The sequence below is a fragment of the Galeopterus variegatus genome, unplaced genomic scaffold (assembly GCF_000696425.1).
Source record: "Galeopterus variegatus unplaced genomic scaffold, G_variegatus-3.0.2 Scaffold400, whole genome shotgun sequence".
NCBI lineage: Eukaryota > Metazoa > Chordata > Mammalia > Dermoptera > Cynocephalidae > Galeopterus > Galeopterus variegatus.
The window spans coordinates 279,570-304,048 of NW_007726511.1; the positions used below are offsets into that span (position 1 = coordinate 279,570).

The 24,479-nt window shown below is 41.4% G+C and overlaps 1 protein-coding gene across 1 annotated transcript in view; it reads left to right on the forward strand.

Annotated features, from left to right (window-relative positions):
* The window catches only part of DENND1A (DENN/MADD domain containing 1A), a 462,953-nt gene that overhangs the window by 174,346 nt on the left and 264,128 nt on the right, over positions 1–24,479 (forward strand). Inside the window, exons 5-6 of the mRNA XM_008568329.1 lie at positions 19,103–19,172; positions 22,873–22,953. Of these exons, the coding sequence (XP_008566551.1) occupies positions 19,103–19,172; positions 22,873–22,953 (151 nt within the window). The remainder of the gene's footprint in view (positions 1–19,102; positions 19,173–22,872; positions 22,954–24,479) is intronic.

A 24,479-nucleotide genomic window follows, 5' to 3' on the forward strand; every position in this document is an offset into this window, starting at 1 on the left:
TGACCGGCAATGGATCGCAACCCTCAGTGTTGCGCCCGTACCAGACCGGGACCGGCAACAGGATCTCAACCCTCGGTGTCACGCCCGCACCTCGCTCAGCCAGTGAGCGGCCGGTCTGTATGTGGGATCCAAACCCTCGGCGGGAGCGCCGCCGCTCCCAAACGGCGCACTGTAGCAGTGTGCCACCGGGCCGGTCCAGCACTTCCTGAGACTTTTTGAATGCCAGTTTCCTAATTACTCAGGATATAAAACAAACACAGACCGATCTTTAAACAGAGGGATCTCTTTTCATGACTCCTTGATTTGGTCTCTGGATCCCTCCTACCTTATTAGGGCTCTGATGTTGTAGAAGCAGCAAGGTAATCCCTCCAGCCCTCTTCATTGTGATCCAATGCTTTCCTTTAAGGAACTACTTATTTCTGCCTCTTCTATATAATATGGTAATGATAGAGTTAAATCTTCTATTAACTGCACATCTACCTGTCCTTTGCATCTCTTAAGCTGTTGTTGAGAGCAAAAGTGGCCTGAGTAAGATAGGAGGTCATGTCTAAGTTTGGGAAAAGGTTTGTTTTTAAGCAGCCTAAAAATTGTGTTTATGTTTAGAATGTCCTTTCATTTCCAAGTTTAAGGCTTAAGTACCATTGGTGTTAGGGAAAGAAAGACAAGACAGCTCTTGATTACACCTTTTGTCTCTTTATAACTCCTTCAGGTTTTTGTATTGAGTCTGCAAGAATACTGGAAACCCACCACAGAAGGGGAGGGTGAAGGGGAGAGGGAGGAGGAGGGAGGAGGAGGAGGAAGGCTGAAAGATTAAAAGTTGGAGAAAGATAAGTGGTGGGTAGAGTAATAGGAGAAGATATGCCTTTAAATTAATTTTCTCTCTGTTGATAGGGACACAGTAATTTTTGCTTAGAGAAACTTCTGTTTAAGATGGTTATTTTTTCATGCAAGGAAAAAGAGGAATATAGAACCTAAGTGGGGATGAAATAAATATGCATGCATGCATAATTTTTCCCCTCCTTTCTCTTAAAATGTTAGCCAGATATCTGGCAAACAGGATATACTCTGCAAGCAGATCTTCACCATGTTGGAGTCTGGGGATTCCTCTTAATGCAAAAGGAATGCCTCTTTGATTGTTTGTGTGGCTCTGATTTCCATTTTAAACTTAATTGGCACTAGTTCATGTAGTGGCAGGTATTTGGTAAGATGTGGCTGTTACATAGCACCTTACAAAATTTATTTAGAGTGACCCACAAAGGGTGCTGGTGAGTAGAAACCTCTAGCTTTGTGGGGTTTTTTGTTTTGTTTTCCTATGCCCAGTCTAACTGACCTTGAGAGGACATGATATGGATAAAATAGCCATAGTAATTTGGAAAGGAACATGCTCAATCACTGCCTTTTCTCCATCTAATGAGTTCATGTAAAAAATATATCAAAAGAAATTCTCATAGCAGAATCCTCACATTTCAAAGGGGAGTATATTTATTATAAGAACTGCTGATTCATTAGGAATGCTTCCTAATTCGAACAGCAACAGCTGCTTCTGGTTAGAATAAACTCAATCTCCTCTTTTGTGCCCTGTCTCTCCAAGGGGACATTAAATTTTGGTTTAAGACTTTTCTCTTGCTTTAGTTTTTTCTCTCCCGCTTTTACTCTTTACACATTTATAATGCTTTATCCTTCTCAGTGTTCACACGATTTGAACAATCTACTGTACTACTCCCCACCTTTAAAAATGACTTTCCTTAAGATTACAAATGCTAATAAAACTCTTCTCATAATGTGTTTTGTTTGCATTCACAGTGGCAGTGGAAGGTATTGTTCAGCAGTAAAGAAAAAAGTTGAGACACGTCGTAGTCATGCATTCTAAGTGCGATAATTTAAAGTACAGGGAGCATTTCAGAAACTGCCATTGTCCATTAAATGAAACCACTGTATTAATGTATCATAGCATGCTGTTCTAATCACTTTTTTCCAAATACCACCTTTTGAAAGAAACATGGCTGTATTTTATATAAAATCTGAAATCATGTAATTGAATGGCTTGGCAGAATAGGTAAATGAATGTAGCAACATGCATTCAAATATGTCACTTTGGTTTGTAATGAGCTGATTGAAGTTCACAGTTGTAAGACTTGCCATTTTATTTCCTGGTTATTCTAGACCCAGACAAAGGTGCCAGGTTTTTTTGTGTGGTTTTTTTCTTTTTCTCTTTTTTTTTTTTTTTGTATTAACAGAAAAAGGAAGAAGAAAATTATTCACAAAAATCAGGTAGCCTTTTTTGGGGATCACTATTGGATTCTGTGCTCTAGTAGCCTTTATTCAACTGTCCTTCTGTAAAATAGAGTATCTTCTAATGTGACCATTTTTATTTAATTTTAGAATTATTAACAAACCTTGTTAGGCCTGAAAGAAATTCTGTCACATTTGCTAGGGCTGGTACACACTCATCTGAGACCATTGGTGCCTGTGTATCATTCTTTCATACCATGTATCTCCTTAATTACACTTGTTGATTTACACGTGATTTCCCCACTAGACACTGAGCTCATTGAAATTAGACATTGTGTGTTAGCCTGTTAGCCCCAGGTTCTAGCAAAGGGCCTCACAGCCGATAAATGTTTGATGACCAAATGAGCCATCAAATACTAAACCAAATGGGTGTCAGATTAGATATCAAAGTGTACAGTAGACAGAAAGATCATTGCTTTGGAGCTAAGCAGACATCATTTCAAATCCTGTTTAGTAAATGACTAGATAAATGTTTGATGACCAAATGAGCCATCAAATACTAAACCAAATGGGTGTCAGATTAGATATCAAAGTGTACAGTAGATAGAAAGATCATTGCTTTGGAGCTAAGCAGACATCATTTCAAATCCTGTTTAGTAAATGACTATGGGAATTCCCTGTGGAATCCAGTTGAAAATTTGATGTTTCAGGACAGTTCTAGATATTGAAGATAGCAACTACCCTATTAGACATTTTCTCAGGAGCCATTTCTTTTGTACCCTACTTGGTAGGAGGTAGAGAAGAAAAAGTAAAGGACAAAGTAATGTTGGGGGATTACCATTCAGTGGGGACAGAGATATCTACTTCTGGGTTTGTTGGGATGTCCTTTTGGCTCTGCAGATGTGTGGTTCTAGATAAGTCCCTTATACTCTCTGGGTCATGTTTCTTCTGCTACTAAATGAGAGTTGAACAATTTAGAGCAGCTGGTGGCTCTCTCACCTCCTCTGCCTCACCTGTTTGGGCCAGGTGCCAAAGAGTTTGGGTTCTGCCTTTTCTGGTCAAGGTGCAAAACCTTTGGCACCATCCACAGTATTATGGCCAGATCTGTTGTCTGGGCATGATTTCTTAGCTAGGAGAAAGCCCATGGGCCTATGTTACTGTTAAAACTTGTCCTTTGTTGGTCAACAGTGGGGAAAAAAGCTAAACTATATGTGACTTAAAAGATCATGATAGAAGCCAGACTCAAAAGTATTACTCCATTTCTATGACATTCTGAAAAAAGGCAAAATTAGAGGAATAGGAAACAGATCGGTGGTTGCCAGGGACTGAGAATGGAGGAAGGGTTGACTATAAAGGGGTAACACGAGCAAGTTGGGTGGTGTGTGATGGAAGTGTTCTGTATCTTGATTGTCTGAGGCTGTTACACCAGTGTATGCATTTGTCAAAAGAGTGAATTGTACTTTATGTTAAAAAGAAGTGAATTTTGTAGAGATGGTAGGAAGGACAGGTGGAAAACAGATGATCTCAGTATAGTGTAGGAAGAGCTGTGATACATTAATGGACACCCAGTGAAGTGGGTTAAATTGGATGGGGCACAAGAGAACATTTTGGGGTCTTGAAAATGTTGTATATATTGATTGTGGGTGTCAGTTTCAAAACTCTTGTAGATGTACATGTGTGGATTTTATTGTATGTGAACTATAATTCAAATTTGATTAAAAAAAAAAGGATCATGAGCTTTGGAACCAGAGAGACCTCACTTTAAATTCTTACTGCCCATTTCCTAGTTTGGGGATCTTGAACAAGTCACTCCATGTCTCTGAGCCTCCATTTCTTCATCTGTACATTATAGCTGAAAATACTCATCACACACAGCTGAGGTGATGCCTAATGGAGCTGAGGGACCAGATATTTTCTTTCTCATCCCATGAATGGCTCAGAGTGCAGAACTACTCTTTAAGTTAACTGAAGCTGCTCTATTTTAGAGCCATAAAAGTTAAGTTCAAATATTTGTGAGAGGTAAAATTGTTAATATCCATATGTTTGTTTAATGCTAGCTCTTAGAGTCTTATCACCTTTGCTATCTTTTGTATTGCTATAGCATACCAAATCTTCTAGTTTTAGATGTTATTAAATTAGTTAACTAAGAATAATATATGATATTTCTTCAGTCAGGGAAGCACAAGTAATCATTTGTAGTGTTAGCTCGAAAAGAGTTATTCATTGAGGAATGATTGAAAAAATACTGGTGACATATTTATTATCCCCATCTATTTTTTCTTTGCTTTTGCTCTGTCTTTGAAATGAAATCTTTATCTGGTGTTAAGTGAATAAATATTAATTTTAAAAATTCCTATTGGCCCAGCCCACTCTTTTGTGACTGATGCAATCTTAAAAGTAATTGTAAAAAAAATCCATATGCTATGTGGTACTCAGCATGTTAAAGGCATTTAAAATCACCCAAAATATGGCTAACAACTACTCTTTCTTCGAAGAGAGCGAATAGACATCTCCTACCTAGCAGTCATAACAGAAGCCACCTATTTTTCAGTGCTGGTATATTCTGTGAACTGTGATAGGCACTTTGTATTATTTTGCTTAATTTGTTCCATTCCATCACCTCGTGAGGTAAACAGAAGTATTTTTTGCCCTTTGCAGAGGAAAGTGGCCTTGGAGAGATGAAGTAACAACTCTGGGGAGAGCCCTCTAGTAAGTGGGAGAACCGCACGTGTTGCTGTGGACTGTTTGACTCCACCTTCTCCCCTGCCATATCACACAACGTAGGCTGCTGCTTCTGAAGGAAGCAGACAACCTCTGCCTAACAGGTTCAGGCCAACCTGCCTAGCAAGTGCTCATTTTTAAGCTATCTTCTCCTATAGCAAAATCCTTTTTCAAATTGTATTCAGAAATTAAAAGAGCACTGACAGAAGCTCTGACTTTTGGAAGCCCTCACTTTTTGCTTTCAGTAAGAGCTAAACTCCCTAGTCCAGCACGTAAAGCTCTTTACAAGCCAGTGTCTTTGGACTTCTCTAGTCTCATATTCTTTTTTTTTTGTCTTTTTTCGTGTCCGGCAACGGATTGCAACCCTCAGTGTCGTGCCCGTACCGGACCGGCCACGGGATCTCAACCCTCGGTGTTGCTCCCAGGCCTCGCTCAGCCAGTGAGCGGGAACCGGTCTGCATGTGGGATCCGAACCCTCGGTGGGAGCGCCTGCCGCGCTTCCCAAGCGGTGCACTGTAGCAGTGCGCCACCGGGCCGGCCCTCTAGTCTCATATTCTACTACTGCCAAGATTCCTCCCTTCAACCCCATCCCCACCCTCCAAGAAACACTTTGTCCCACCCCTACTCTGGGATTTAACCACCCTGAGATATTTGTAGTGCTGTGTCTTGGTGCCTGTGTAACAGTATTCTGTTCCCTCCAGATGGAAGTGTACTTCTCTTTCAACTAACTTCTCTTCCTCGTTGAGCTGATACCCCAGTTGGGCTGACATACCCTTCCTCAGAGCTCCCACAACTTCCTCAGTGCAGCACCATCACATGGCATTGGGATTAGCCATATGTGTGTCTGTCTTCCCCAAGAGACTTAGAGTTCCTTGAGGACAGACAGCACTCGTCTTGTTCATTTCTTTATCCTAGCTCTCTAGCACAGGGCTGGCATATACAGGTGCTTACTAAGTGTTTGTATGAATGATCCAGCCCTGCAGAGTTGACCTCAAAATCTAACCAGAAAAATAGATTCTTTTTTTTTTTTTTTCCCCCTTTTTGTCTTTTTTCGTGACCGGCAACGGATCGCAACCCTCAGTGTCGCGCCCGTACCGGACCGGGCTTCCCTACCCTCCAGCAAGAGCACTTGGAAGTTGGTAGGCAGGGATGAATCACACATGTGGCTTTTATGGGGGCGGGGATAGAAAAGAAAGAAAAGGGAGGATATTTTAATTAATAGTTAATACAAGTAATACATGTGCATTGTAGAAAGTTTGAATGTAGGAAAACACAAAAATTAAAATGAAAAAATCATTTGCACAAATTATAGAGTCTGCTTTTATATCTAAAAACTTTTATATTTAACAATTTATGGAAAAACAGAATTAAAAGATAATATGAATCAGTTCATGAACTTTTTAAAGTACCCTCATAAATATATTGTGAAGGTTTTCTATGTTAAATATCTATCTATAGTCTGATTTTAATGAATATATAATATTTCATCATTTTGATAGTTTCTAATTTATTGTAATCATTGTACTGTACATTTAGGTTGTTTCCACGTATTCGTGATTATGAATAACACAGAGTACTTAAAAGACAACTTTTTCCCTAATTTTCAAGGCACTGCTGTAGAAGATATAGAAAACAAAGATTATCTACAGTTCCATAATCTAGAAATAACCACTGTTATTATTTTTTCCTAGTCTTTCTATGAATGTACATGATTGCATATGATATGTAGTGCTGTATATTGCTTTTTTTCTATTTATATTATTTCGTGGATACTTTCCTATACAATTAAGAAATATTCTAAAACATAATTTATTTTTAAAATTATTATTATTATTATTATTTATTTATTTTTTTTGTCTTTTTGTCTTTTTTCCGTGTCCGGCAACGGATCGCAACCCTCAGTGTTGCCCCCGTACCGGACCGGGGACTGGCAACGGGATTGCAAGCCTCGGTGTTGCTCCCGCGCCTCGCTCAGCCAGTGAGCGGGAGCCGGTCTGTATGTGGGATCCGAACCCTCGGACGGGAGCGCCGCCGCGCTTCCCAAGCGGCGCACTATCCAGTGCGCCACCGGGCCGGCCCTAAAATTATTTTTAATTGAAACATGATTGTACTTATCTATCGGGTACAACATTGAATATCAATACCTATATGCAAAATGTGAGCCTCAAATTAGGATAATTAGTATATTCAACATTACACAATGTAATCATTTTTTGTGGCCCTTTACCAATTTCTTGCTAACTACCCGTCCCTCTCCCCTTTTCCCTTTTCTGGTGGCCTCAGTTCTGTTCTCTCCTTTTGAAAGTTCAGTGAGTTATTGTGATTGTTGTGTCTTTCTATCTTTTTGTTGTTGTTTATTTACTTTTTTTTTTAGCTTCCACTTATGAGTGAGGATGTGTGGTATTTCTCTGTGCCTGGCTTATTTCACTCAACGTAATTTTCTCTACGTTCATCCATGTTGCTGTTAGTGGCAGTATTTCGTTCCTTTTTAAGGCAGAGTAGTATTCTATTGTGTGTGTATACCATATTTTCCTCATCCAGTTGTCCGTCAGGGAACATTTAGGTTGGTTCCATATCTTGGCTATTGTAAACAGAGCTGCTGTAAACATGGGAGTACAGGTATCCCTTTGACATGATATCTCCATTTCTTTGGGTATACACCCAGCAGTGGGATTGCTAGATCATATGGTAATTCTATCTGTAGTTGTAAAACATAATTTCCTATTGCCTGATTTATTATAATTTATTTAACCATTCTGTTAGCACATTTTAAGTGTGTATATGTGTATATGTTTTGCTATTGTAAGTAGTGAAGAACTACTATTTATACTAATAAAAATTTAAGTTATTACATTTAATGCTGATGAAAATATAATAATGATTTATGCATTCATTTTCTGACCCTCATTTTGATTTTCTGCTTTTAGTAGTTATTCATTAAAAGGCAACTTTCCTGCTCTCTTTCATACTATATGAGTTTAAGAATTTATATCAGAAACCTATTTCTGCCAGGTGGTTTGCTGATTGAGCATCCTTCCTTTAAAGTTTATGCTTTAGAGTTTCTTTTTTAAGATTTATAAATACAGCCATGTTCTGAGGGAGTTTTATAACACCAATTTAAGCATTATGGACTGCTTCTCTTGGTTTATAATAAAGCAGTACACCATAAGCACAAAGATTATTTTAAAAATCAGGAGTGGCTGAGGGGTAGGATTGTTATGAGGGTCACAACAGAGAGTGACTAATGGCATTTGAGGTTCCAATTTGATCACCCTGTCATGGATTCTGAGCTCCTCTGATTGCTCTGGTTTGGGCTCCTGTGTTCTGTTGAAGGGCTCAGTTGAGGAAACTGCCTGTTTCATGCTGTGGCTGCTAGGTGGTTATGGCGCAGAAGGAATGCACACCCCACCTCTTTTCAGTGTGGCGCAGCTGTTACTTCTCAACAAGTTCTCTTCTTTTTGCCTCTATCAAATCATTCCTAATTTCATAATGATTTCATGTACAAATCTAAACCAGGGACCTACTTTAGTGGAAGTTGTGCCTTATTTAACTCTCTACCCAGCGCCTGGCTTATATTAGGCAATGAATGAGTGAATGAATGCTCTCTATAAAGCAAACAAGCTTAACGATTGTCCCATTTTGAGAACCATTTGAAACGCCTAATCAAATAGAAAGCTTATGTGTCATCTAATGTACAGTTTACTGATATTATTCCCTGAGAGAGATTTTTTTCAGACAAGTACCGACTAGTATAGTAAGTCACACAAACCCGGACTTAACCCTGATCTACTTTGTGGCTGTGTGACTCTGAGCAAGTTACTTAGTCTTTCTGTGCTTCAGTTTCCTCGTTTGTTATCTGGGGATATAATGGTGCCTACTTAGAATTATTCTGAGAAGTAAATAAGCAAATGCACGTATAGCTCCTAGCATTTGGTGATTCCTGAATAAACGGTGATCTCTACTACTCTTATTTTTATCTGTTTGGTGCATCATGAGTAGCACAGCAGTAAAGGTGATTGGAACTAGATGGATCTTGTAGTTGTAGTTGGGCAGATTATACCCTCTTCAGCAGCGTGCCTGTGCTACCGTGTGATTAATTTTGTACAAAGGATTTTGCTTGCCTCAGCCTGGCCCAGGTCTGCTACCAAGTTAGACAGCACTGGAGGTTTTCTTAGGAGAATCTGATGGGCAAGACAGACTCCTCTGGCAGAATGAAGCAAGAAGAAGGGCTGGCTTGGCTTATACAAATTCCTGCTTTCCCTTCCCTCAAAACCCTCAGTTTCATTTCCAAAAACATTTGGGGAAAATTCTCTTGGTGAGAGTTGCTCGTTACTAAAGGTAACTTGATAGCAGACTGGTTTCCTGTATGTCTTTAGTTGTAAGGTTCTGCTTCATACCCTAAGGAGGCTTTGAACATCAGCTGTCTGGAACAATCTCTAGCCTTATCACTTATTTTAATGTTCTTTGCACAGGGTCACCCTTGGATGTGGTGTTCTGGGCAATCTCACCCCAGAATGCTTCCCTTCCTTTATTTAACCTCTGACCTGTGAAAACAAGAGTTAATCAAGAGTTCTAACGTAGCTAAGAGGAAGGGGAAGTGTTTGGTTACAAATTAAATATGAACAAGTCATAAGTCATAAATCCCCAGTAGTGCTACCAGTAGTGTGTCTCAGATTGCATATGGTACAGAGTGTCTGGGTTATAAATTCAAGTTCAGAGCTCTCTGATTGCTTGGGGGTAGGTGCTAGGTTTTCTTTTGGCTTAAAACTCTTTGCCTTCTTAAACATTACCTTTATTGGACAAGCTTCATTCATATCCTACTTTCTCTCTGTGTGCCTGTTTCTCCCTCTTCCTTTCTTTACCTGCCTGCCTGCTTGTGTTGATTGGTGTGCTGTTCTGTGAATTGAGACAGAACTGCTTCCCTGAAAGAAGTTAAGCATATGGAAAAAGTTGCCAAGGAAAGGCATTGAAGCATAGAGCGTAAATGGGTTTAAGAGACAGCCAGACACTTTTATAGAGAGATTTGCGATTGAATGATATAACATTCAACTAGAGATCTGGGGTGGAAATGAACTTAAATGAGTGCTATTCGTGGATGTCTGATGCCCTGTCTCATCTAGCATTTCCTTAATTGTCACCATAAGCATACATTTAAAGCTTTATACTTTCAATTAAAAAAGACAACACAGTCTGTTTAAGAAATTATGACACAGGCCATGGTTTTTCTAGATAAGTTCTTAAAAATGTACATTTAGGGTAGCGGAGGCATTGGGTCTTGACATGAGGCACTGGAAACTTAAAATACTCTTCTGCTATTTTTAATTAAAACGTTTTAAATTGAGCTACTTATATTTGTGTTTCTGAATATAAAATGTACACTAATTCCTAAAGCAATAAAGAGCTGACACATGACTTGTGTCCCTGGAGCATTAAAACGTTTTAAATTGAGCTACTTATATTTGTGTTTCTGAATATAAAATGTACACTAATTCCTAAAGCAATAAAGAGCTGACACATGACTTGTGTCCCTGGAGCATTAAAACGTTTTAAATTGAGCTACTTATATTTGTGTTTCTGAATATAAAATGTACACTAATTCCTAAAGCAATAAAGAGCTGACACATGACTTGTGTCCCTGGAGCATTAAAACGTTTTAAATTGAGCTACTTATATTTGTGTTTCTGAATATAAAATGTACACTAATTCCTAAAGCAATAAAGAGCTGACACATGACTTGTGTCCCTGGAGCTGGCAAAGTAAGAAAACACCCTGAATTGCTGGGAGGCAGCCAAAGCTGGATTGCTCAGAACACTTAGAGCTGAGGGGTGTTTGGAGATGAGTTTTCATTTTATCAGAGTTACTGTGAGAACCACAAGGTAAGATTTTTATATTCTAGTCTCAGAATTGATCATTATACATGATCATACTGTACAACTAATATTGTTGTATAGAGTGAGTAGGGCTTTGAAATCACATTGGACTAGTTTTTTTGTCTGAGCTGTGCTTTTAATAGTTGTGTTGTCTTAGGGAAGTCACTTCACTTCTCTGAAACTCAGTTTTGTCATCTGTAAAATGGGATAATAAATCGTCTCATAGTCGTGTTGTGAAGAGTAATATTTCAAAGCACTTAACGCTTGATAAATGTTTTCTCCCTTTCCCTATTAGCTTCCACTTCCTAGCTGTAAAATGAGAATAATATCAAATGATGTTTCAGTGGGATAATTAATTTTGTTGTTTACTACTGAAAATAGGACAGGATTACTTGTATAGCTATTTCTTCTCTTTGTCATATTTTTTATAGTAGAGACAGTGTATTTCTCTCTTAGGCTATGAAAGCTTCAGTAAGGTGGGCCTTGGTTAGAACCTCACTAACCCATTACATTATATTACAGTAGTAATTTAAACCATAAAATAAGATGCTCTAAATGGGGGGAAACATGCAGGTGTGTGAATACAGGAGTGGGCAGCATCATAAACTCTTCTAGGAAAATGATGAAAGGCCAATGTGCTCACCCTCTCTGGGCTCGATGGAAAATACCGAGAATTACACCGAATTGTCAGTGTAGGTGCCATTACTCCAAAGATCTCATGTTACCAACACTTTACCAGTGATAACAGAAAAGTGCCCCTGTGCTTTCCTTCTGAGCAATCTCCTTCAATCACAGTAATACTGTCACAGAAAAGATGACAAATCCATTCTCTAAAAGCAACAATTATTGAATACCCATCAAGAGGAAAAGAGCCTTGTTTCCAAAAGCAAATCCAAGTGTATGTTTGGGTAGATTTATATAAGCACAGATGTTTATGGGAGTTTTCTATGGTTTTTCCTAATGCAAATTAATATTTCTACTCTTTCAGTATCTGCAATATATTTTCCTACATAGATACAATGGATATCACAATGGGATGTTAATTATGGACATAAATCAGAGATTCTTGAGCTTAACTGAATACCACAAATTTACATTTTGAGATTAGCAGCTGTGAGGAAAGCAGAATGCTCAGGTTGGGCAGGACTAGCTTTGATCTCCCAAAGGGGGTTGTGTTTTTCTCTTATTTAGGTTCCTTTGAGTTTTGATCTTATTACCAATAAGAGTAAGGTATTATCAGGGCAAACCAATATTTACTGTGTTCCAGGCACAGTGGTAGGTGCATTCGCATATGTTTTATCCTCAAAACAGCCATGCGATGGCAGATATTATAACCCCATTGCACAGATGGGAAAGGAGGAACATGGCTTAGGCCACAGCTAATAAGTGACAAAACTGACACTCAAACCCAGGTGGGTCTCCTGACTTTGCAGTCAGTGTACAGTTGATTAGTGAGATGTCACTTCCTGTGGAAGACTTTCTGCAACCTCTCCTCTGTTCCCTGTGTGAACCTCTATCGGAGCACTGATCTAGTGCTGCTGACATTATCTGCCAGTGTGTCTGCTTCCCTCTTTAGACTGTGAACTTCCTAAACGTGGAGTCCTGGGTCTTATTCTCTCAAATACCTTAGCAGAGTGACAGGCACATACCGGGTAGATCTTAATAAATGTGGGGGAGTATGAGGGAGAGAGGGAAGAGAAGTATAGAAGTGGAAGAGAGGAAATCTCATGTTAGAGCTTTTCTTCAGTAAGTTTGGAGAGAAGAGTGTCTCCTGAAGAGCAGGACAAATGGGTTAGGAACGAGAGAAGGGAAAAGTATGGAGCTGACTTTAGCAGGGGACATGGAGCCTGTTGCACTGCCAGATTAGAGGAGTTTTGAGCAATTTTAATTTCACCTGTGCTTGAAAAACTAGGTTTCCAAATGAAAGTAATCAGCGTGGTTTTGTGACATTTTCCCATAGCACTTGAAATAGAAATGAAAAAGAATAGATGTTGGGGTATACTTGTGTTGGGGGGATGGGCAAGGGACAAGCAATCTAAAGTTTGTAGGTACTCTTTGGTCCACTTTGAATATTTGGTCATTCTATCCTAATTTGTCACAGACTCCAGCAGGACATGGGCAGGGATCATTTTCACTCCTGGGTCATTTTCCCAACCAAAATGTTGCCTGTGAAATTTGTATCCCCACCTCCCAACAAGAGTTGGTTGACTGTTACTGTATAGCTCTAATGGTAATGGCCTTAGAAACTATAGTGATAAGTCACATTTGTAAATGATTTATTGAATGTCTAACATGTTAGGCACACATTAGGGGCTAAACAGTCAAGACACAGTCACCCTTGATCTCATGGAGTTGATACTAATGGAGAAGACAGACATGCAAGCATATATTATAAACTTATGAGTCTTAATGTAGGGTAAGCCTAGGAGGTCTTCATATTCTGGGAATAAAATGCATCTATTTAAATGGGGACTAAAAGTTCATAGTAAAAATGGAGAAAAGTTTAGGATGTTATCTAGAAAAAGTGAACCTAAAATTTTGAAAATAAATTTATTTCAACAAAACCTAGCTTTTAATTTCAACAATGCATTAATTCTTAGAATATATAACAAGTCAAGTTTTTAGGGGTGGGCAGGGCTATAATTTTTCTGACTTAATAACACTTTGTGTTTGACTTTCACAGCGTAATCATAAAAGGAGTCATTTTTCCAAAAGTATTTGAGGACTTCAGTTTCCCAAAGGTCTCTCTTATCCTTTGATATTGAAATCATTTTCTTTTGATGTGACTGTTGTGTCACCATACTTGTTTTTCCTGATTTCCCTCTTCATCATTTGTTAATTGGTCTGATGCTGCCAGGTCTTCGTTTGTCAGTGACTTTGTCTCAACTTTAAGCAGGTGTCCAGTATCTCTAACGTGAGCTTCATGAAATTCTGCATCCTTTGCAAGAGTTGCAGTTTTACTTTGTGGCCAATTTGCATTTTATTGTAGATGTTTGACCAACCAAGACACAGAGGAGCAGAGATAGATGCTAGGTCAAACTGGAAGGGCTGAGTGGGGACTTCTGTTTTAAGCAGTCACATCATCAGTATTTTCCTCTTATACCAGCTTCTGCTTTCCTATCTGCTCTGTTTGACTGCAGGGCATGAGGAATTCCTATAGAGTGCTGGAGGAGTCTCTGACCCAGACACCGGGAATGAGAGAGAGTTCCCCAAAGCTGAGCTCAGCAAGAGGGGAGGGACAGGAAGCGTGTCCAGGCACTGGATTGTATGTCTCTTACATAATCAGGTACACAAGAGAGAGAGAGGAATGAAGGAAGGAAAGGAAAGAAAAGAAGGAAAGAAGGAAAAGACCACAGTAATACATTGAACAGGAGAGAACAAAGCTAAGGACGCGAGATCGTGGGGGAGGGAGGGGGAGTTGGGGAGTGATAGGTTGGGTGCAGGCATGGAGAAAGATTGCAATTTGTAATGATGAATATGCTAATAATAATTTTTAAAAGGTGTTGTATATCTCTTTATAGAGGAGGAAACTGAGTCTTTGAGAGACTGCTTTACCGAGGTGTCACAGCTAGAAAGTAACAGAACTAAGATTCATAGCCAGGGTTATTGGACTCACGTCTGTGTTCTCCTCAGCATATGCCATGCTGCTCTGCTTTTTAAAATTTTGGGATTGTTTTTTTAATATGAAAGCTTTGAAAGCTGAATGCCAAACACCCTTAAACAAGGGATGCTTTGCTGTCTGATGAATCTTGGCAAATTCTGCTGAAAGGAAGTATGAAAAGGAAGGATATCTCTCTGAATACCCAAGGTGGAATTTCAAGAGCTCCTCAGACAGTAGAAAGTCACCCAAAACAACTGACAGACGCTATTCCATGCCACTTTTCTTTCTTAAACTCATCAGCCCAGACATGGGTAGGAGCAGCTGTGCAACACGTCCTTCCTAGGGAGGCACACTTCATTGTCGCTTCTACTATAATGGTGCTTGAATGTTTACATGTTAAATTTTATCATAAATTACTTAGAGCCCCAATATTATATTGATCTTTTTCAAATTATGTGGATGACTATTGTCTAAGACTTTCTTTTTAAGATAGCAAAGCGAACACTGGTTCTGATCAGGCTTAAATCTACTGGGCTCTGCTGCGGGTTAAGATGGTGGGGGAAATAATCACTTTCTCCTTGGTTCTAAATACTCATCCTTAGGATGTTATTCCTCTTTAACTGTCCCTTTGTTTTCCCACTGATGACAGAGTAAAGGGGAGGCCCATTGGCTTGGCACATGCCTGGCCACTCTGTGTGGACACTCACTTTATCCTGCTCAGGCTCTGGCTTTGCCTTACCAGGAAGTCCTCCCCCTGCTTTGGCCTCAACACATGATGCCAGATCACACTTGAGTGGGCTGCCCTCCTCATCCCACTTGGACTCTGACATCCTATGCCAGGCTGCCCTGCAGGAGGACAGCCCCCTCTCCTCGCTTGAGCTCTGACATCCTGCTGCAGTCTGCCATTCTCCCAGGTTGGCCTCTACCACCCCTCTTCTGCCACCATTGCCCTCCACCACCCACACACACCTGCCTTGCTTGGGGTCATCCCATGGCTTGGAACTAAACCTCTAGGAAGAGAAGGGGGAGAGCTTTTAAACATTTTTTGTGTTTTTCTACTTTAATACTTAAGACAATGAAGTGGAATCCCATCATATAGATAGTTAACTTATACAAGGTCAGTCATACATATGTGCATACACACACCTACACCCCAGTGGGAATGATTATCCTGACAGTCCATTCAGGGGAGTGACATTAGAAAAGTGAGTCATCTGCCCTCCTAAATCGAACTTAGTTCCTGAGTTCAGCTTGAGAGTGAGCAGCTCACGAAGCTGGTAGATTTAAACATAGAAAGTTCTCCCTCAGCATGCCACCCCGCCCCCCCGGACTCAGACCAACTGCTTTTTGTCTACACAAAGCATGTCCACTGTACTCTGGGGGCAATTTAAGAGCTTTTTAAGGGTGATTTTGGCCATGGGCCATTGTCACCGTAAGTGCTATCTTTAGAATCTGTCCCTGCACAACTTCCAAGGGCCTGTGGGGCCCCATGTTAGTGAGTCAGTGTGTGTAGGAATACTGTGGGTACAATCTGAGCTCATCTAAGGTTTAAAACTTCGTGTTGCCTCACACAAAACAAAAACCTCTCCATTTGGCTGTTAGGCCTGGGACAAAGTTACCTGAGCCATAATCGGTAAAAGAAGCTTGGATCCCGGCTAGTGCCTGGCAAGCGGGCTGTTTTCCATCTGCTGATGGGGTCATGGTAATGCTCCATTATAGTTTTGTAAATCAATCCAAATGCCTAACCTAAATAAAGCACTTGGGAAAGATTTCAAGCTCCTCACACCCAAACTATTACTCTCTCTGTGTCTGTGTCTGCTTCTGACTGGGCCATGGCCTTCTTGAGTGCAGCAACCATTTGTTATTTGTCTTTTTGGCCCAGCCTTGGACTTAGTCCACCACTCGGTGATACTGTGCAGCAAGAACTCAAGCGGTGCATAAAGGTGGCAAGTAGAGCAGGACCAGAGATGTTTGAGCCCCTTAGATGTCCGGGGAGGGGCAGCGTAATGGAGTGTTTGTTTCCTGTCTTTGGACTGGGAAGTATTGTTTACTCGATGATGACAGACACACACAAAATGGAGTGGAGGGGCTCCGTGTCCTCACCTGCGGCCTAGCAGGCAGCATGAAGCTGTTGTGCCAGCACTAATGAAGCAGTACAGGAAACACCACTGGATAAAGCTCAGCTGTGAACCCTGGCCTCCCAACAGGGGAAAACAGGGATCCTTTGAAGAAGAAGACAGCTGGGGTTTGGTTTCAAAACCTTAACACTGCCATCACTAGATACTCATCTGTCAGTGCACAGGGGACAACATGTGGGGAACAGTTGTGTCCGGTCAAGCCAAAGGAAGAAAGAAATGGCTGATTTCCAGAGTAACTACAAACCTCCTGTGGCCAGTGGTCTGTTTAGCAGAGCCACAAAGAACTGATTGGGTGAGGCTGAGCGTGAGAACCTGAGCGCAGGCTGCTGCAGGCCAGGTTGCTCCATGCATGTTACCATCTTTGTCCTCACAGCAGGTGAGGGAGCCGTGTCAGTCAGCCAAACTGGTCCCAAGCTGCTTCGATGTCTACTATAGTCCTAAACTATCAGAGGACCCAGCCTGCCCCTGTCATTTCATCAAGAATTCCTAAAACGAGTGCAGCTTTTTTCTAATTTACTCAATGCCGTGGTTTCCTCGCAGGGAAATATTTTCTCTTCTGGCCTTTCCACGCTCCCCCCTGACTTTCAGTTGCTGGATTTAACTAGTGGTATTTTTCTTTCAGGGGGAAAAAAATATTTGTAATCCTTGGTTGAATTTGTTTACCAAGAGCCCTCTAATCTGTGCAAGAGTTTTCTTCTGAAGGGATTTCTTGTTTCTACTATAATGGCTTTTAACTCAGCTGAGGTTTATTTAACAGAATAGGAAGGGAGAAACTTATCTCCTCCCTAATCCCTCTTGAATGTTTACATTGCTCTGCCAAAGTAAATGCTCTGTAAAGTGGCAGCAGGCATTTGCTCTCTAATAGTCAATATGCAGCTGCCAGAGCTGATTGAAACATATTAATGTAAGTGATAATACTGTCATAGAAGTGAAAAGTTAAGTTGCTTATCAGTATATTTTGATAAGCTACTTAAATTTTACAGTAGCATGTACTGGCTTCAGACAGACGTTAATGATAGAGGACTGTGCACTTTATCTGTCCTCTCTATTGCCTCTCACTTCATTTGTTACCCTCAGTGGTACAGCCGGTAATCTGAACAGGGTGCTGATTCCCCTCTGCCTGGCAGGATGTCACATCTGTGCTGTACATCGTGTCCAGCTCTATCAGTAATGGACGCTGTTAGCTCAGCAGGGCGGGCGTGGGCAGGCAGGCAAGCGCTTGGTACGACACTTCGCACATGCCTGCATGATGTAGCTTTAGGAAAGTTCCTTGCAGAGCACAAAGCCGTTTAAAGTAATTGGCAAAACTTCTTGGGAGTGGGGATACTTTTCAACAGCAATTTCACAGTACTTGTGTGCCTTCGCTGTTAGGCTTTGTTGAGTTTTATTTGTTCAGTAAACACTGAGCACTGACAGTGTGCCGGGCTCCGTTCTAGGCACTGGGAAGACAAAGTGAAGAGAGATGTGCTCCTTCCTCTCTGTTTGTGTCATGTATGTTCAGAAGACAGACATGCTGTTGAGTGCTTCATCATGTGGGAAATGTTAGAAGCATGTGTATGACCAGGGCAGTGCAGAAAAGAGGGAATCAGGGCATGTGAGGCAGGGACAGGGAGGGCTGTGGGCTGTTAGGAGGGTAAGTAGAAATCAGCTAGACTAGACCATGAAGGTCCATTGAAGAAAAAGGCTGAATGTATGCAAGCTCGAGCAGGCTGGAGGATGCCTGGACATTCCTGCAGTGAGGCCTCAATGAGAGGAGAGTGTATAGAGGGAAGTAGAGAGAGGACAGCCAGAGAGGTGCAGGGGCCTAAGAGTGATGAGCCTTGAAAGCCATCCTAAGAAGTGTGGACTGGATCCTGTAGTGATGGGATGGCATTGCAGGAATTTAATCCATTGTGTGACGTGGATTTGCATTTTAGAAGGACCGTTCTAGAGGCACACAGAGGTTGAACTGCAGGGATGAGGCCTGCAGTTAGACTGTCATTGGAGTTAAAGGGAGCGATAGTAAGGACCTTGTGGAGGGCAGTGGGAACAGAGTTAGAGCTCATCCTGCAGTAGAGAGAGGGTGTATTATAAATAGAATGTCTGATACGACATGAATGTTTTTGGTCTCGTGGGGCCTTTGGAACACCTTGTAGATGCCAGCAGTGGGACTGCTGGGGGCGGGGGAGCTGTGTGTGTCCAATCATAAGAAACTGTTAGCTCTCCTGGGAAGGGTGGGTGTGGTGGGAGAGGCCTAGGGGTCTACTCAGAGATGGCGCTTGATTGCAGAGTCTGCTTTGAATTTCTTCTCTGTGAACCTTTTCTAGCTCTGAGGCATGGGAATAATTTATAATGGACATTGAATCCTCTGCCTCACACAGGCAATTTTTTTAAATCCCAGAAATAATTAGCATTTCACCAGTCTGTTTCCAGCACAGTCTATGCAGGAAGACTCTTCAGGATGTAGAAAAAAAATGAAATGTATCAGTCTTGAATTAGGTCCTGGTTAAAGTTTTTGACCTGCATACTAATGTTTCATGTGTTTCCTCTTCTTCCCCCAGCTATCTCCCCTGGTTCGAGGTTTTTTATAAACTACTTAACATCTTGGCAGATTACACGACAAAAAGACAGGTATTTACCTTTTTTTTATAATTCTTTTTAATAAGTAAACTTTAGTTACATTTTTATGATTATAAAAGTGACACATGCCTTATGTTTCACCAAAACACTTACCAAAAAGGTAATGCATGCCCATTACAGACATTTTGGGAAATTCAGAAAATACTAGGAAGGAAAAAAAAATCACTCATAACTTGCCCCTACCCCTTCCCTAAAATAAGTGTTGCTAGCCTTTTGGGTGGTTTTCTTCCTTAATTTTTGTTTGTTTGTTAAAGAAATAGTAAATAGACCTTTAGCATTCAAAGAGTTAATATTCACAGTTTCTAATATTCCCAAGCAGCCCTGAAAGTTCAGGACATGTATTAAATTATAATTTTGCCAAGGCTCAAATTTGAATTGCTCACATCATATTGCAAATCTGGGTTTTGCAAGTAAAACATTTAACTCGCAAGTGACTTACCCAGCCGTCCTAAGTTCCCATTTCAATAAGGCTTTGTGGTGCATATACAGTAATTTTTGTAAGGATCTGAAAATAACTTTAAGCATGCAGCTGTACTTTACTGTACTTTTAGAAGAAATGATATGCTAAGTTATCTTCCATGATTGTCAAAATAAATTTCAGCTGTATTTAGACTTTTATAGCCCACATTTTCAGGTACCATTATAACAGAAGCTTTCCTGGGAAGGGTGGGTGTGAGGTGAGAAGCCTGGGAGCTACTCAGAGATGGTATTAAAAATGTTGTAAATTTTTCCTATGGCTGTATAACATTGTATCACGTACCTTGATTTACTGAAATATTTCCCTATTAGAATTTTTATTTGGGATTTTTTCATTATTATAAGAAGTACTGTCATTAACATCTTTGAGCATCAAGCATTTTCTTTATTTTAGATTGTTTCCTTAAGGGAAAATGCCAGACAGGCTATCATATGGTCAGCAGAAATGTCTTTTTAAAACATTTGCCAAACTGCTTTCCAAAAGAATTATGCTGTTTTCTGTAAGGATGTCCTTTACTAGCAATGTACAAGAGCACCTGGTCATGAAACTCTCACCATGTGGAAGGGATGGCAGGGAAGAGGAGGGCATCTGAGCCGGGGAGCAGCCTGGCTCAGGGTGTTGGAGCCTGAAGGAGATGGAGAGGGTGTTTATGTGGAAGAACAGTGGCACCAGCTCGGCATGCAGTGTTGGAACCCAACATTCTAGAGGGATACCCAGGGAAGGGGTGCAGCAGCAGTGGCCCCAGCACTGGGGTGTTGGAGCCGGGGCAGGGGGTGGGCTTTTGTGTGAGGCGTGGACACTGGAGGCCCAGCCCTGGATGTCAGCATTCAAGGAGGACAGGGAGGGCAACTGGGTGGGGAAAGAGGCAGGGGTAACAGTAGAAGAGTGGTTCCATCCAAACAAGTAAGCATGTTAAGAAAACAGGGGCAAGGTTTTTCACTTTTGTGGAATGTAGTCACAAATATGACTAGGGAGGAAACTAGAATGATTCCTATGTTGGACTGGAATTGGATCCGTTGGTGTGAACCCATGGCTTTCAATATGTGAAGATAGGTAAAGAAATAGAGATGGAAGTGTGTCTTGTGGGTCTGTGTGTGTGTGGTATGTTCCCTGTCTCTATCCCCTGAAAAGACCTGGCATTGGCGATACCAAGTAGCAATGAGCACACCTGATGCCCAGATCTTGTTTTCTAAATACCATTCCCCACTAAAAGGAACCAGGGCTCCTTGAAGAAAGGGCTGATTCCAGGGCTGGGGCAGGGAAAGTGTAAGATGAGCCTGAAATGCTTTTTGTGCCAAAAAGTGAGGAATTGCTCAAAACATGATGGGGAAATGTCAGAAAGACACAAAAGCAAACTCGAAGGGGCAAGGGGCTCCCACTGGCCATATGTGGAACAGTCTGAATATCAAAACAAATAATGGGGCCGGCCCGGTGGCGCACTGGAGAGTGTGCCGCTTTGGAATGCGGCGGCGCTCCCGCTGAGAAAAAAAAAATAATGACAGCAAAGCATTATAACACGCTGAATGAAGTAGAAAACATGTGCCCATAGTAACAAAAATAATAATGACAGCAAAGCATTATAACACGCTGAATGAAGTAGAAAACATGTGCCCATAGTAACATAAGTAAATGCATACATTGAAAGTTTGAGGAATGGGATATTTACACAAAGTATCACTCCAAAAAATACTTACTAAATACAAATGGAAAGCATAACCCCACAGTGGAGACATCAGATGAATCGATTAAATAATAAAAGCAAACATCAGCAATAAAGGGACAAGTTGAAATCTGAATCATGAGGAAACAGACAATTGAGAGTCATTCCACAAAATGGGTGTTCCCAGTGTGATGGTCCTATAAATGTAGGAAAGACTGAGGAGCTGTTCCAGACTGAAGAAGACTAGGTGGTCATAACTACTAAAGGCGACCTGTCATTCTGAACTGGATTGTTTGCTGTCAAGGATATTATTGGCACAGTTGGCAAAACGTGACAGGGTCTGAAGAGTAGATGGTAATGCTGCATCAATGTTAGTTTCCTGATTATGATGATTCAATGTGGTTATGTAGGAGAATGTCCTTGTTTGTATCCATGGATGATGGGGCATAATGTCAGCAACTCATTCTCAAATGACTCAGGAAATAAAAACAGGTTTTTGCACTGTTTCTACAAGTGTTCTGTAAGTTCGATATTGTTTCAGGGCAAAACTAACATGCACACACACACCCGTACGTTCGTCTCTCTCCTCTGTGAGAATTCAGATTGAAACAAGCTTGTAGTCTGGGCTCATCATTTTTTTGCCCCCTGTCCTCAAATTCACTATCACAGACAGCTGTGGTGAAGTGGGGAGGGCTCTAGGCTTGAACACAGCGAGCCTGTGTTTCACCCCTGGCTGTGCAAGTTACTAACTGGCTTATTTGAGACAAGCTGCTTCACCTTTTTGTGCCTCAGTTTTCACATCTGTAAAGTGGGTAGTAGGGAGGATCAAATAAATAGCAAATGGATACAAGTGTAAACTAATTACTATTCTATTTGTACAAAGAATTCCACAGGATGGGAGAAATGGCTTTCAGATTAATTCTGTGAGCAGTGTTCTTTTGAGCATTTTAAAGGTGAATTTGTTTTCAGTCGAATAATTTGTACTGCTTCGTATCTCATCCTGCTGCTTATTTTCACTAATTAAAATGCACAGCCATCATCCTATATTGCATGCTGTTGTACTTTAGTTCATTTCTAACTTTCCATATTTGGAAGCTGCCTTGTGTTCCCAGTGAACACTCAATAAAATTAATTGAGGGTAATGATGATGAAGACAACATCTATAGTGTCATCGTTATTTCTCCCAACCACCCCCAGCCTGTAAGCTAGGATTGTTTGCATTTAAACGTTGTTGCTATGGAGTTGAGGGGATAGATTTGCTGGGAGCTTATGGTATAAGATCCATAAAAGGCGGTCATGGTAGGTGTCTCACTGAGTAGAAAATGTCAAACTTCGTGTGGGAGGATCTATTTGGCTTTTATGTTTGAGCCATACGCAGTGTCTTTTGTCCCACCCTACTTGAATATCACAACTATTTCTGTACTGGGGCTGGCATCTCCCCAGCCCCCTCAGTCATGAGGGCACCTAGCTCACTGTGTGCCCAGACCTCCCCGCAGGTATCTTACTGAGGGCTCAGCCTTGCTTTTGTTACTTAGACCTTTTATTTCTTTCAGGAAAATCAGTGGATTGAGCTTCTTGAAACTCTGTACAAACTTCCAATCCCTGACCCAGGAGTGTCTGTTCATCTCAGCGTGGTAAGTGGGGCAGAATATTAGCCATCACTGAGAGACCATTTCATTATTAACAGTAAGAGGGAGTTAGCTGAACAGGATTGTCTTTTGTCATCTGCACCTCCCTCACCCTATTCCAAATACTCTGAGACCTCTGGGCTCAGGGCAGGCCAAGGAGCTGAACTTCTTCCTTTCTCTGAGATTCCATGAGGAATGGACAGGTCCCAAATGTCCCCAGGCTCCTCTCTATCATCCCATCACCAGCACAGCCTGGAATGTAGATGCTGGGCTGGGGTAGGATAGCTGCCCCCTGCCTGCCTCTTCAGCTTTGTCTTGGGCTCCCTGTGCCCCCCTTTGCCGAAACCCATGCTGAACCCTCAGCCTTCAGTGTTACCTTTCCACTGTTTGCCACAGTAACCCATACTTATCCTACACAACTCAACTCTGATTTTATTTCCAGAGAAATCCTCCATTGATACCTCACAGGCTTAGCTCAGGTTCTCTCCTTTGCCCCAAGCATCTTGTATACTTTGCAGTACTCAAATACTCTGAGACCTCTGGGCTCAGGGCAGGCCAAGGAGCTGAACTTCTTCCTTTCTCTGAGATTCCATGAGGAATGGACAGGTCCCAAATGTCCTCAGGCTCCTCTCTATCATCCCATCACCAGCACAGCCTGGAATGTAGATGCTGGGCTGGGGTNAGAGGGAGTTAGCTGAACAGGATTGTCTTTTGTCATCTGCACCTCCCTCACCCTATTCTAAATACTCTGAGACCTCTGGGCTCAGGGCAGGCCAAGGAGCTGAACTTCTTCCTTTCTCTGAGATTCCATGAGGAATGGACAGGTCCCAAATGTCCCCAGGCTCCTCTCTATCATCCCATCACCAGCACAGCCTGGAATGTAGATGCTGGGCTGGGGTAGGATAGCTGCCCCCTGCCTGCCTCTTCAGCTTTGTCTTGGGCTCCCTGTGCCCCCCTTTGCCGAAACCCATGCTGAACCCTCAGCCTTCAGTGTTACCTTTCCACTGTTTGCCACAGTAACCCATACTTATCCTACACAACTCAACTCTGATTTTATTTCCAGAGAAATCCTCCATTGATACCTCACAGGCTTAGCTCAGGTTCTCTCCTTTGCCCCAAGCATCTTGTATACTTTGCAGTACTTACTTATACCATATCGGAATGGTCTGTTTTCCTGTTTCCCTCACTGGAATTGTGTGTCCCTGGATAGAAAGGGAGTGCTTAGCATGGCTAATGGCCTACAATAATGATCATTTCTTTGAATGCTTTTAAATATATATTACGTGTTCTGCAGCGTGCTAGTGTGGAAAATCCTCTGAACTATCAAATGGGAGATTTTCACCCTAGTTGTCTTTTTGCCAATGACCTGAGGGGCCATAATCAAGACCTTCAACTTGTGGGCCTCAATTTCATCATTTGTCACATAGGCATCAGAACAGGTGGAGGGGATCTTTTCTATATTTCAGTTACTGGACTTCTCTAATCCCCTACGTCAAACCCTTGTCACTACTTTCATCAGAAATCTCAGATGG